General features: G+C 37.5%; 1 protein-coding gene across 1 annotated transcript in view; it reads left to right on the top strand.

The window, feature by feature from the left end:
• KCNH1 (potassium voltage-gated channel subfamily H member 1) overlaps positions 1 to 15,324 on the top strand; it is a 239,199-nt gene that overhangs the window by 35,398 nt on the left and 188,477 nt on the right. The window contains exon 6 of the mRNA XM_063290081.1: positions 7,086 to 7,478. Within this exon, the coding sequence (XP_063146151.1) occupies positions 7,086 to 7,478 (393 nt within the window). The remainder of the gene's footprint in view (positions 1 to 7,085; positions 7,479 to 15,324) is intronic.

Below are 15,324 nucleotides of genomic sequence, written 5' to 3'. Positions count from 1 at the left end.
CTCTTTACCTTGGAGCTGCAGAGAGGGTGGAGGCCGGTCTGGAAGACAGACCTGAATTCTGAGGCTCTCTGAGTGACACTAAGCCCTCTGTAACTAAGAAAGCAGTTTTTTTCTCTCTCCAGCTGCAGACTGGGCTGATTGTCCTCTTCCTCTATACTAATTCTGGAGCTGAAGAGGGGAGTTGGGAGAAGTCCCTTATCATAAATGGATGGCTGTAGATTTTAGGCTGGGTAAGACGAGGTTCCAGCATTTGATGCCCACTCATTCTTTAAACTGATGTTTTAAAACTCTGCAATAAAAGAATTGCTTAAATTCATTTCATGAATAAAAACAATCCAGATACAAATTGGATGCTGTTATAGTTCAAACATATTGGTGTATTACTCAATGCATTCTATAGGAGTGTAAGTTAAAGGAATAGACCGTGTGGGCCACATGCTATTTGCACTATAGAAGTCAGAGAAGCCTACTGTGAAATACGTGGATTTACATTTGGTTCTGCCATACGTGCTGCCCTTTCTGCCACTGAACTGACATGTTAACCTTTGGCCTGGCTGATAGAGAATACAGCTGAGTCAGAATTTCTGAGAGAGATGGGTGGTGACTGAATTTGAAATATATACATATACATACATATATACATACATATAATTTCATGTGTAGGTACAATTCCCTTTTAGGCCAGAATACTGAATTTATGAGGTTGTAGTGATATTCCATTGCCTCTCTTTTTCTTATCAAATTATTAGTCAGACTGTACTGATTCCCCCCAAGAAAGCTTTTTTATGTACAATCTTCCACAACTAACTTTTTCTACATACTTCTTTCTACCATCATGGCAGCAAGTTGCAAATACATTGCCTGCAAAGTCACTATTTGCCTCTCTGGAGAATCCTAGATCCTGCTGCAGCTGAGTGGTTCTGTACCTAGAGCTCCTGATCACTGGAATTACAATACTGTTGGAATTGAAGTTGTGATTCTTTTCTCTTTGTCCCTGGTTATTCCCTTAGCAGCTTTAATTCATGTCACTTTGGATTCACTCTGCCTAAGCTAATGAACTGAGGGTGGATTGTGTTATAGCATAAACTATGTTATGAGATATACTTTGGGCTCTTAATAGAAATATGTTCCTGCCATTTTACGTGGAAGAACGTATAGACTGCCTTCCATGATGTCAACTTGGCATTCCACCTTTGGCATCCGTTAACTGGTGCCTTCCTGCTTTGGCAAAATGTGGGTGTTATTAGTGAGCAACTTATGATAAGGGGCGCGGTGGCGCTGCGGGTTAAACCGCTGAGCTGCCGATCGGAAGGTCGGCGGTTCGAAACCGCGCGGCGGGGTGAGCTCCCGTTGCTCGTCCCAGCTCCTGCTCACCAAGCAGTTCGAAAACATGCAAATGTGAGTAGATGAATTGGTACCGCTTCGGCGGGAAGGTAACGGCGTTCCGAGTCGTCATGCTGGCCACATGACCCGGAAGTGTCCCTAGGGACAACGCCGGCTCCAAGGCTTAGAAACGGAGATGAGCACCGCCCCCTAGAGTCGGATTCGACTGGACTTTACGTCAAGGGAAACCTTTACCTTTACTTTTATGATTACCAACAGATTTTTTGGGATGTTGTTACTGTTGAAACATTGCCTCCCCTTCCCCATGATGCTTCAACTGTGCTTTTCATGATGCTGCTAGGAAAAAACTACTGACAAAAAAGTAGCCTACTTAGCTGGAGAAACATTATCATAGTTGCAGTATTTCTTTGCCTGAAATTGGTGATCTACCAATTTCCTTTACCTTTCAATGAACATAGAATTCCCTTGGGCATATGTGTGGGTTTTTGAACTGGACTTATTTACTCAGTTCAATCTGAATGCAATTAAGTCTTAGGATCTGTTGTAAATTGTTTGCATATCTGACACCTCACTTGAAGAGGCCTTTTGCTTTTTGTTTGACAACTATGTACTAGCTGGTGGTGCATTTGACAAGGCTTCATATGAATTTAAGCCAGGACAGCTGGTGAGTTAATTATAAATAATAAAGGTCAAGATTATGTTTCTGCACATATTAATTGCCAGTTAAATATTGTGCTCATTATTTCAACATCACTAAGCCAAATTCTAATACAGTTCATCAGGAATCAGCAGATGTTGCCCCCCCAAAAAAAACAATAGGGAAGAGGATATCAAAAGTAATATTGTTTAATAATAGTAATAGCAGTAATAATAATACATACCCATCATACCTTCCCTATTTTGGTTAAGAAATTTGTGCAAAATACAGAAATGAAATAAGATACAGTAAGCAAAAAAATTTAAAGGCATAAGGTAAGGGAAAGGAACATATAATATTTATAATGCTATAAATAATATTATTTATATAATATTTATAATACATATAAATATAAATATTTATTAAGATTGTTTTTATGGTACTGTTTTATTGTTTTATTGCATTTTAACTAATATTTTATTCCTATTTTATGTAAACTGCCCAGAGTTGCTCTCTGAGTGAGATAAGCGGTGAATAAATTTGATATATAAATAAAAAAAATAAATGCATTTAGTTTATAATTACTATAATGTTATAATCTAGTTTATAATGTCATTCAGTATGTTTCGCCATACTTTTCTATCCTTGCAAATCAGCTTTGATTTTACCACATCCATAAACTGATTCATTTCTTGCCTCTGTTCTTCACATTTCCCACTTTTCCTTTTTCGAGAATCTCATCAACTTCATCCATCCACAGCTTCCCTTGCCCTTGACGCCATTCACTCTTCCTTCATATATTTGTTTTTTAACTTGATCCTCGTTCATACTCCCTATGCAATCTAACTACCTCGACTACTTCTTTCCATCTGGTCGCTCACATTTGTATTTGTATTTAATATCTAATCATTCGTTGCCCTTTCTCTTCTTGTGTTACCACACACACTTCTTAAGTAACCCATTCCCATTGTTTCCATAAGCCTGAATTGAGCTCCAACTTCCTTTACTCCAGGCCAAATATATCTAACTCCTACCATCTTTGTTCGTAGGACCAACTTTCTTTTTTGGTGATCATTTTCTTTGCCTTCCCCTGAACGTATCTCTGTTTCTTTCCTCCTTGTTAAAAGGTAGCACTCAAACTGGACACAGTATTCAGAGTAAAGAATGATCTATACATGCTATTCGATTTTTTTAAAGCTGCAAACCGATCTGCAATTTTTTTAAAATGATAGTTCCCTTGAACCGAGCTTGATTCCCGATGATTTTATGGACACATCTATCCTGTCTTTAGGCTAACAGAGTTTATAGTAGAGTAGTTATATTTTCTGGTGGTCTTCCATCCAAGCACTAACTAGGAACAATTCTGTTTAGTTTCCAAGTCCAGACAAGTTATCTACCACCTGCTGAGGCCCTATCAACATACTTTGGAAATGACTTGGAAGAAGTGCTTCAGAACTCACATGGATGTGAATACAGCTTGCTCTGCTAGTCGCCAAGGCAGTCTATCTTTTTTCAGGCTTCTAAGCCAGTCATGGCTATTTTAACAGTCAGATTATGATTCAACTCCTTAAAGCAGCAGCATCTATTTTCAGGATTGTGCCGACGCCTGAACCATTTTTTTTTTAATGAATAGCAGAAAAGTGCTGTACTTGTGTGAGGTCTAAAGGATTTCTGAATCGTTTTCAAATAGTGTCCTATTTCTAATGGTGCTGAATTGGGCATCATTTGGCAATACTCCTTAATGGAAACATTCAGATGCAAAGCTGTCTTTCTCAGGTTTATAGATCTTATTAAAATCCACTCCTACTGGGATTCTCTGAAAGTTCATGTACTCATATTTCTGGGAAAATGAAATACAGCCACAAGTGACTTGATTTGCTTTATAGTTCAGCTGTAAAAAGAATGCTAGAATAAGAATAACGGCAACTCATAGAATTGGAAAATACATTATTTATTGTATATTTATAACAGATTTATGAAATTCAGTGTAGCCTTCAGAGGATGGCTGCCAACATTCACAGGGACAAGAAGGGACCCTGCTTGCAGTGCTATACCCACTCCACTCATGTGTAAAGTATTTTAGACAGTTTTAATTGCTATTGTTTAATGATATGACTCTTTCAGAATTAACATATAACAATACACAAAAAGCCAGAAATACATATCCAATATACAAATTGATTTAAGTTAAAATTCAAAATGTCCTTAATTTTTTAAGTATAGTTCCTATGCAGAGTTCTTCCGTGGTATTGTTGGTATTGTTCTGGGTTCTAGATGCAGAAATGGGATGCTTAGAATATCTGATCTCCTGGAAGGGCTACCCTCAGTGCTGGGAGACGGTGGCCAATATCCATGCACCAGACCTTGTATGTCAGTGTGCAATTTCCACACAAACCCCATCCTCCTGAGCTAGTGCCGCTAAAAATAGACAGTGAGACCCTGGATGAAAAAGAAATGGCGATTCCTGCCTCAGTGGATTCTCCAGTTGCTGTTGCCATGAACAAGGGGGGTGGGGAACATCCTAGCTCCATCTGGCTCTTTTCCACCAGACTTAGCAGTAAGTCAAACTGCTGAGTCCACCTGGTGGGTGGGAGGGGAGGAGTAATTCCCTCTTGACTTGCCTGGCCTGTCCTTGACAGTGGGAGGGAGAGTGATTCTGGCAGGGGAGGTGGTGTAGAAGAATTTAGCTCTGTCCTTTTGAAGGGTCTTCTACTACTACTACTACTACTACTACTACTACTACTACTACGTGAAATCACAGCTGCCAGTTCTTTAGCTGGTGTCGGCCTTCATTTGCATCAAGTTCCTCCCAAGAACCTAGGATATCATAATGTATCAGTGTAATATATGTGAGGATGCAAGCAGTGTGGCCTTTTGTAACTGACAGATGGAAATTTTTGTCTGCTCAGATTTTCTACGTGCTGTCCAAGGTTTTTTGGATTGGCACCCAGTGTGCTGATAACTGCTGGGACCACCATGGCTGGTTTATGCCATAATCTTTCAACTTCGATTTTCAGATCTGGATACTTTGTGATCATATGTTCATATGTTCAATTTTATTACAGTCACTGACCAGTACAAGATACAATTCTATAAACATATACACATTAGCCTTAGCCTTAAAGTATGAGCCATCTGATTTAAAAGAATTTTAAATTTGAATTTACTAGTTCCAATTAAATGTTAAAATACATTTAGATCACAATGTAAATGAGCCCCTTAATCAAATTTAAAAACAATCTTACTTTGTGATCTTCTCCAGTTCTTTGTCTTCTATGCTACTATGCACTGGTATTGCCACATCAATTATCCATACTGCCTTCTTTTCAACCACAGTTAAATCTGGTGTGTTACGCACCAAGGCTTTATCAGTTTGTATTCGGAAATCTCACAATATTTTAACCTTTTCGATTTCTACTACTTTTTCAACTATATGTTCCCACCAAGTTTTCATTACTGGCAGACAATAATCTTTACAGATGTTCCAGTGAATCATTTTGCTGACTGTTCTGTCATTGCTTATAATCAGTTTGTGTGATCTTCTTGCACGAGCTGAGTCTATGATCTACTGTTTCTTCTGCTTCTTCGCACAGTCTGCACTTTGACTCATTTGATGATTGTTCACTTCTGGCCTTGATTGCATTAGTTTGAATAGCTTGCTCTTGAGCAGCCAATATCAAGCCTTCAGTTTCTTTTTCTTAATGTTCCAGTTGAAAGCCATTGCCAAGTTTTATCTTTATCTACTTTCCCTCAATCTTTTGTAGAAGTTGACCATGTAATGCTTTTCCTTGCCAGCATCCTGTTCATGTTTTTATTACATTATTTCAATATTCACATTCTGTTTCCTGTATATTCAATGAGTACCAATTTTTAACTTGCATCAGTGCTTGTTCTTGACTGTCTTTTACATAATCAGCCAATGCATGTTTTTCTTCTTCGACAGTTTGTTTGACCTGAAGTAAACCTCTGCCTCCATTTCTGTGGGGCAGGTATAATCTATCAATATCACTATGTGGATGTAATGCATAGTGAACAGTCATGAGTTTTCTTGTTTTTTGGTCCAAACTGTCCAGTTCAGCTTGTGTCCAGTTAATAATTCCAGCAGTGTATCATATAACAAGTATGGCCCAGGTACTGATGGCTTTGATGGTGTTTCCACCATTCAATTTTGTCTTTAACAGTTTTTTCACTCTTTGGATGTATTCTTTACTGTTCAGATTTTTAACTTGTCCATGCTTGATGTTATCCAACTGAAAATGCCCAGAAATTTGTAGGCTTCATCTTGATGCTCCTGATGGTTTGGCCATTCAGCATTTCAATTCCATTACTGTTTGTGATTTTACCCTGATTTTTTTGCTACTGTAGCTCATTTCTCTAGACCAAATTCCACTGCTATATCTGTGCTAAAAATTCTTACAGTATTTGTCAATGACTGGATTCCATTTAATAATAATAATAATAATAATAATAATAATAATAATAATAATAATAATAATTTGTAGGCACCTTTTTTGAGGAGTTTCTCAGTTAAGATTGTAGCCTTAAGCTCTACATTGTTACAATTTTGTTCATGCTCTTGAACGCTAAATCTCATTTAGGTTTATATGATTTTCTTCTCTTCAGAACTGAAAAAAGACATAAATTTAAAGAGATATAATGGCAGATCTGCTTAGGTTTTAATAAACTGTTTAACCTGAATTCATTTTTTTCCAAAAAATTAACTGTAAATATGTTACAGTTCTACTGAAATCAAGGTTAGATATTAGTTTTGACATATGTTCCTGCATTCCTCTCTTTGATCTCCTCCCCCCTGTAAGCTGCCTGGAGTTGCTTGACTGAATGGCATAGAAATGTAAGTAGGTAATAATATATAAGCAGTTTCCCATATGCCCCAATCCTCCTAAAGATACTTGAATAGCACATTTCACTGGCAGAAAAATAGCAGCGCTGACAAGATAACAGGCAATCTATAGGTAAAGTAATTTTTTAGGAAAGATGGTCCACGTAAGTTAACAATACAGGAAATGAAAAAGTTTTAGGTTCTAGGTTTCAACTGGAAAATGATTTTCCTCTTTATTCATTTATTTTCACCCCATTTCTACAGGTCTTGCAGTTGGGCTCTGAAATCCTCCCGCAATACAAGCAAGAAGCACCAAAGACTCCACCACATATCATTTTACATTATTGTGTTTTCAAGACTACTTGGGACTGGGTGATTCTGATTTTAACCTTCTACACTGCAATTTTAGTCCCTTACAACGTCTCATTTAAAACCAAACAGAACAATGTGGCCTGGCTGGTAGTGGACAGCATCGTAGATGTCATTTTTCTGGTAGACATTGTGCTTAATTTCCATACCACATTTGTTGGGCCTGCTGGAGAGGTGATCTCTGATCCAAAGCTGATCCGCATGAATTACTTGAAGACATGGTTTGTAATTGATCTTCTCTCCTGTTTGCCATATGATGTGATCAATGCATTTGAGAATGTTGATGAGGTGAGTCTGTGAATTTTGCTTCCATATTTTTTTAAACCATCAACCAAAACAATGAAAAGAGACCAGTTTTCTGGATTTATATCCGCTGTTCTCCATTCACATATATGCTTACATTAATGCTATTTTGCCTTCCTATATTACAACCATTAATTTACTGGAACTTCAGTTGAATGTCAAGAAGTTCAGTTCACAACGGTACTTTGAAAAAGCACTGCTCTAGGGAGCTGGTAGGTGAGATGAACTAGCAGTATAGTTGATGATTCATGTGTGATTTATTTACTAACTGTTAGGCTCAATGGTTTTCTTTAAGTATTTTGAAATAAAGAATTTGAAATTGTAAGAAGTATAGGCAGCTTAAAAGTCACACATAACTGAATGAACATGGGAATGTTTGTGGAGCAAGAAAACACCATCTATTTTGCTAGAATGTGATAAATGACAAGGAGAACACGGAAGAAAAGGTACCTACTTAGTTTATACATAAGTTTTAAGGACTTTTTAAAACTTTAAAAACTTTTAAGGGTAAGAAAGAAAACTAATATAGGGTAAGGAAGAAAAAAGAAAAAGAAATCAAAGAGCTAAAAGTGCAAGAAAGAAAGAAAAAGAAAAATAGAAAAGAAAGAAAAAAGATACAAAGAAGTGGCTTCCGATCTTCTTTATGGCAGTTATAAGTACAATTATAAATTTATCTCTTTCTCTAAAGTTACATCATGACTCTCTTCTTTCTATAATCTATCCTATCTAATCATCAAAACCATAAATCGTAAGTTCATTTTTTTCTGTTTTATTTAAAAAGTCCATAAGGGTTTTCCAGTCAGCAATAAATGTAGATACTGTCTTTTCTCTGATCAAACAAGTCAATTTGGCCATCTCAGCAAGTTCTATCATCTTCACCAACCATTTCTCCATTGTAGGCATTGACAAATCTTCCCATCTTTGTGCATACAATAATCTTGCTGCAGTTATCATATATAAAAACCAAGTTCCATGACTTTTTTCAAACTGTTTGTCCATCAGTCCCAAGAGGAAGACTTCTGGTCTCAATTGTATATTAATATTTAAAATTCCCTGAATCAGTGTATGTATTTAAATCCAAAAATTTATAGCTTTGTTACATATCCACCAAACATGATAAAATGACCCTTCTTGTTGTTCACATTTCCAACATAAATCTGAAGTGCCTTTTTCTTCTTATACTTTTTGGTATTTTAATTCTTGTTAAATTTGCTCCATTCATCTATTTTTTCCTTTCATTATACATACATACATACATACATACATGTGTGTGTGTATATATATATATATCTCAAGTAACAATAGAATGGAGATTTTAATATTAAGTAGTTAACAATGACCAAAACCAAAGTATTATATAACAAATACTTTGATGAGAGTCACAGTGGGTTTTTTCTCTTTTCTTTTCAATGTTATACTTCACTTTGAATAAAAAAGCCAAATAATTTTAATGTTTGTAATATTGATATCCTAAATTGTAATTAATATTAATAGAATATATTTTTTCTTCTCTATTTTCAATTTCACCCAGTATATCTAAAATAAAATTATTTATATCTCCAACATGTGCCAAGCAATTTATACATTTTTTTGCAATTGGTGTAATGATATATACTGTAACTACAGATGTTCATATATAGTTTTCTAACCGAAATATTAACTTTCTGCACAAATCCTCCCACCACATCTGATAAAGTAATATTACATAGTCTTTTCCATCACACTGTAATATTTGTTCTTCTTACAATTCTGACAATATATTATACAGTATATACTTTTTGAACACAGTTTGAATAATTTATCAACATTATACAGTATATACTTTTTGAACACAGTTTGAATAATTTATCAACATGTTTAAAGGTACGTATCTTTTGGTTCTAAGAACCTTGTTTAGATAGTTATTTAAGCAAAAAAATTAGGTACTTCAGTGCACTGCTGTGTTAGGCACATAAATTCTATAATTTTATTGCCTTTCAATACTCTTTCTATTTCATCATTCTGCTTCTAAAAATTCCTGTCACAGTATTTTGTGTTCATAAGGATAAGGTGAGTTGCTCTTAAATGGTAACTACAAAACTACAAAAAGAAGTCACATTAAACATTCAGGACATATGGAAAGAACAATAAAATAAAATCTTGGTTTAGTATCAAATCAGTAGCTTTCAAAAGCCTGCTAGAATACGAAATATTGAAATATGCTCTGGAAACATCACCGGTTCAGCTTGGGTGGCTTCATAGAGCACAAAGGCTGTATAGATATTCCGTTCCTCTGTTATTTAGAAGTTTACTACATGAAGAGAAAAAATCCAGGACACCCTTAATAGGTCTCAGTGAAGACAACTAACAGGCAAAGATGTTTTTTTTAAATGTACCATCTTTTCCAATCTACATTTACATCACTCAAATAGTTCCCAAGCCTCTACCAGATAAATATTAAAATTATTTGTATTCCTGGTTCCTTGCACCAAACACACAGGCACAGTGCTAGAAAGGTCATGTCCGCAAGCCTATGATGATGTTGCATATCCTAAAACTAGTTGCAGGACTAAAACTATGTTATTGGAACATAGGTGTCACAAAATTTCATCTCAGCCAACAACTGGATCTGGATTTCAGATTTAAAGTAAAGGTGATTCGTATTCCAAATGTGTCAAGTCAACCCATTGTATTTTCATTCTCTCTTTCTTGCCTTGGAAATTTTGTGTTTCACAAGGAAGAGAACGAACATAGACCCTAATGGTCACCTGGGGAGCATCAAACCTTAATAAACAGAGCTTATTGCATCTCTCCCATTGATATGTCAGAAGTTTTAGAACATGCTGAATGAGAACGTAACATGGCTAGATCACTGCTAGATGTCCTTAGGCCGAGCCAGGAATATCTTTGTGCTCTTAAGGCATCTAGCAGAGGGGAAAGTAAAATGTCTAACTCTTCCCACTGGCTGCATCCTTATGGGAGTTTCAACAAAAAGCTTAACCCTGGGAGAACAAAACATAGTTGCTGTAGTCACATAACATACAGTACATCTCAAGGGCTGAAGAGCCATGGCCGTTCAGGAGAGTGTTTGGGGATGTGGAAGATTAGCGTTTTTTGGTGATGCAGTTATGTTCATGTATTTTTATAAGTGTTTCTTTTCTGGCTAATCGTGCTTTTATTCAATGTTAAGCCACCCAGAGTCACTTGCTGAGATGGGCGGCTATAGAAATCAATCAATCAATCAATCAATCAATCAATCAAATAAATAAATAAATGTTAATTGTGGATGTAGTTGCTCAGAGACCTTGGGAATTGGCTGGCATAGAAGCTGCAGTGAATGAATAAATATGTTGAAATAAATAAATCATTATATGGTTTAATGGGATAGTCTAGTTCATAGGACATGCTAACTGTGGTTAGATTTTCCATGACATGCTGAACCGCAACCTAGGCTAATTGGTTGTTTGAATTCTGTATATGGCTGTATATGGCTAGTGTGGACTATAAAAATGACTCTAGGTACCATAATCCACTCCAGAGCTTTGAAGGAAATATCTCTCGGAAAGATGTAGAAAATTGCAGGTTGGAGAAAACACAGATTTCAGTCATTTAAAGGGTATGAGAGAAGTCCTAGGGAGAGTTTTCTATGGGAAGAGGTTGGAAGGACAGCTGTCCAAATCCTGCATTCATGTTTGTGCATTCATGTGTGATGAAAACAGTGAATTTATTTTTTTGAATTAATTTTTGAGCAGATTCTGCTATTCCCAGTTTCTTCTGCCCAGAAGCTTCCTGTTCAGGTTCTGTAGCACTGCTAGAACCAATGCCAATAGACTCTGGGGCATAATAATAAGATAGTTGAATTAAAAATATGGTTTATTGGAAAGTCATGGGGCAGGGGAGAAAAATGTCTTTGAAAAATAAATCTGGAAGCTGCTTCTCTTAGCCATATTGTATAATACTTTTACAAAAGGAAGTTAGAACATAATATGACTAGAGGGGGAACTGACACAGGCTTCAATCATGCTAATCAAATGAGCTAAGGACCATAAAATCACACTCTGTTCCTTTTGGCTTTTTTTCTCTTGCACTTCAAGGGAACAGCAGGTGTGAGCTGAGTAATTTAGTTTGGATCTAATCATTCCCTCCTCAGGATGGATGCTAGTACAATCTTGGCCAATTGCCTTGTTTTTAGAAATGCTTCAGCATTTATAACGTACTGCAAGAACCCTGGAGTGTAAGGCATTGGGAGGGGGGGACCTCACGACTTACAAGCTCTCTTATGTAATTTGCAAACTTGGCCTCAGTATCCAGCACAGTGAGTTCAGTACTGGGTGGGGGCTGATGTCCAGTGAGGCTGATCCCTGTTGATCTCTTTTTCCTTCTTTCTTGGTAGCACACAGCTCAATCAGAAAAGTGAGCATTAGGCCTGACTACAATGATTCACCACCTTTGAGACATCTTTGGGCCCTGATGAGCACTGTAAAAAAGCTGTTCTAATTAAAAAAAATCTTTAAAGGGGGGAAATGAAAATAATGTTCATACATGCTTCTACCTGAAACTGGGAAACTAACTGAAAGGGACACCAGGGTGCTGCATGGATGTCTTAGGGACAATTCTTTCAAATGTGCCCCTAGTAACCTGCTAAGTGTCTTCAGCTTATTTCTGTCAAGATCTTTGAGTCTCTGACCTGAAAAGTTGAAATTCTTTGTGCAGATGTTCAGCAGGCAGCCATGGCATCTGGCCTGGCTGGCCCACACATTGGCCATTCATGCCTGATGACGATAGCATCATGCAACTGCAGCCTTTTTTTAGGTAGCTAATCTTTTTTCCACTTTGCAGTAATCACTCATTGATTGATCTCTTACTTCACTCAGACATACCTTTGCTGCCTTCCCATCCCCTTCTCCATCCAATGCAGTGCCTGCCTCCTGATTGTTGAAGTTCTTGATTATGTCATGTGGGATATATCCTAAATATAACTACATCTGGATCCAGCCAAGATCTAATCTCAAACCTGTATTTTTACTTTATTTGCCCTGGCATGATGACACTATTTGATGGCTTGCTGAAGTTTGCTAAATTGAGCACCATCTTTCATTCTTATTAGGCTTGGTGGCAGATAACATTTTCTTGCCCAAATAAATTAGATAAATAACTAATAATGGACTAGGAAGATTTATTAATTCATTTATAAGCTACATCAATTGTGGAAGCAACTCTGGGTGAAATACCATACATTAAAAACATTAAAACAAAGCAAAAGGCAACATATAATCTAATAACAAAAATTATACGCCACATTGGGAAAGAAAAGCACCATAAATACCAAGGGATTAAAATATATAGGATCAGGATCAATGTGGGGTCACAAAAGACTCTGCCCAAGGCCCTGCTGACAAAGCCACAAAGTTAAGGCTTTCCTAAACTACAGTAGAGAGTCAATTTGGTGTAGTGGTTAAGGCATCAGGCTAGAAACCGAGAGACCATGAGTTCTAATTTCGCCTTTAGGTACAAAGCCAGCTGGGTGATCTTGGGCCAGTCACTCTTCTCAGCCCTAGGAAGGAGGCAATGGCAAACCACTTCTGAAAAACCTTGCCAAGAAAACTGCAGGGACTTGTCCAGGCAGTCTCTGAGAATCAGACACGATTGAATGGATTAAAAAAACAACAAGGTTGAGCTATGTGCATGTTTAGCTTCCAAACAAATAACCCTAAGCAATGGGAATAAGTATTACATACTCTTTTAAGAGAGAGAGAGAGAGTTGAGCAGGGATTGAGATGTGAACAGGTTGTTGAATAAATAGTGGTAACATTAATGTGTGTTCAAAACAGCTTCAGCTACATGGCTTTGTCTAAATTGTTAATTCAATAACTCCCATTTTGGTCTATCTGTAAATATAAATTATTTCTTTTTTACTGCAGGCTGCTTTTCTTAGCCAAAATAGTTCATCTCAAAAAGATTGTGAAAATATGCCTGCTTTGGGGCATAATGGATTATATTATGTTTTGATGTCCAGAAGTACCTTTCATTAATACTAATGCAATATTACTTTGTACTCTTTAGGGTGCAAATCTTGTGAATAAATATATTGCTTTTGTGGAGGTGCTAGAGTTCCCACCAGCACCTCTGCAGTCTTGAGCATTGGGAGCATTATATCCATAAATCCACTCCCCCCCCCCCAATTTCTCTGTTATGGTGGGCAGAATGGAAAGAATTTAGCCAATTTGATTTCATTGTATTGAGCCTTCCTTCAAAGGTTATTGTATTAGCTTGTGGTGCTTTCACAGAAAAGATCCTGCTTCTTCTAAGTATCCCAATTTTGCTTTTGATGGTAATGCCTTTCAGTCTTCTTGGCAAATTATATGTAGCACAATTTAATCTTCATGTACAGCTGTTTCCCATTGCAGCAGAAGGAAACAATGGATATGATTCCATGCTCACTTAAGCAAATGATTTAAAGCAGGCCAAGGATTAGGGCCAGTTTTGTGTGTGTGTGTGTGTGTGGCTTAGCATATTAAGTGAACTGAGAAAATTGGTTAGGTCCAATTGGTTAGGCTAAGTATGTCCAGTAAGCACTACCATTGATAGCATTTGCTACTTCAGCATCAACTGATAAGGTTCCTTTGCTTTCAAAGAAGTACACTTGCTGTGACTTACCACCTGGTAGGATGAAGGTAAGCACCCTACATAATTTTCATAGACTGTTTAAAGCTGAATGAATTAAGAATTAAAATTATACCCTGGGGATAATATATGGTAATATCATTTGTCAAAGAAGTGCAATTCTTGTTGAATTGTGCATTACTCTGAAAAATGACTGTCAAAACAGCACTTTAAAGGACTAAGAGACAGATCTGTGCTTTAATAATTTGGCCTTCTGGTTGTGACATTGAGTCAACCTGAATCTGAGGACCTACTATGTAGCACACAAGCCACTGTGCCTATGGGACTGATGCAGAAAGGAACAGTATTTGCCTCTTGTCTCTGATGGGAGAGGACTGGGGGAAAGATAAAATACCCGAGATCTGGAAGGGAAGGCTTATAGTACTAGTACCTGGGTGGCCAATCTTGTATTACAGCTTAGGTTTCCCTTGACGTAAAGTCCAGTCGAGTCCGACTCTAGGGGGCGGTGCTCATCTCCGTTTCTAAGCCTTGGAGCCGGCGTTGTCATAGACACTTCCGGGTCATGTGGCCAGCATGACGACTCGGAACGCCGTTACCTTCCCGCCGAAGCGGTACCTATTGATCTACTCACATTTGCATGTTTTCGAACTGCTAGGTGGGCAGGAGCTGGGATTAACAACGGGAGCTCACCCCGCTGCGCGGTTTCGAACCGCCGACCTTCCGATCAACAGCTCAGCGGTTTAACCCGCAGCACCACCGCGTCCCTGTATTACAGCTTAGGCCAATGAAAAAAGATCCTCAGAAAAACTACGTAACTGAAAAGTTGAAAACAATTATATTAAAAGTCATTTTTAATTTTGCTTAAAAATATGATGAGAATCTAGCAATTGACAAAATGTCAATAAATAACCCAACTGCTTCCAAATCATTACGTAAGTATGAATGGTCAAGAAAGCAATGGTAAAGAGCCGGTTGGAGATCAGTTGGGCTACCAAAGACCAAGATAAGTTTGATAGGAAGATCTGGGTTCAGCACATGCTTAGTCCTGTAATAGACCTGTGGGGGTGTCTTGGGATGTTGCCCCTCAAGGGTTTTCCTGGCAGAGTTAATGTGAGAGATGAGTGGGAACAATGAAAGTAGAGAGATGAAACAGCTTCTGTTACATGCTGGAAATAGCCAACAGATAACAACAAGGTCCAAGCACAGATCCCAGTGGAGAGCATTAGGC

The sequence above is a fragment of the Candoia aspera genome, chromosome 1 (genome assembly GCF_035149785.1).
Source record: "Candoia aspera isolate rCanAsp1 chromosome 1, rCanAsp1.hap2, whole genome shotgun sequence".
NCBI classification, from domain to species: Eukaryota; Metazoa; Chordata; class Lepidosauria; order Squamata; family Boidae; genus Candoia; species Candoia aspera.
This window is presented reverse-complemented; position numbering and strand designations above follow the sequence as displayed.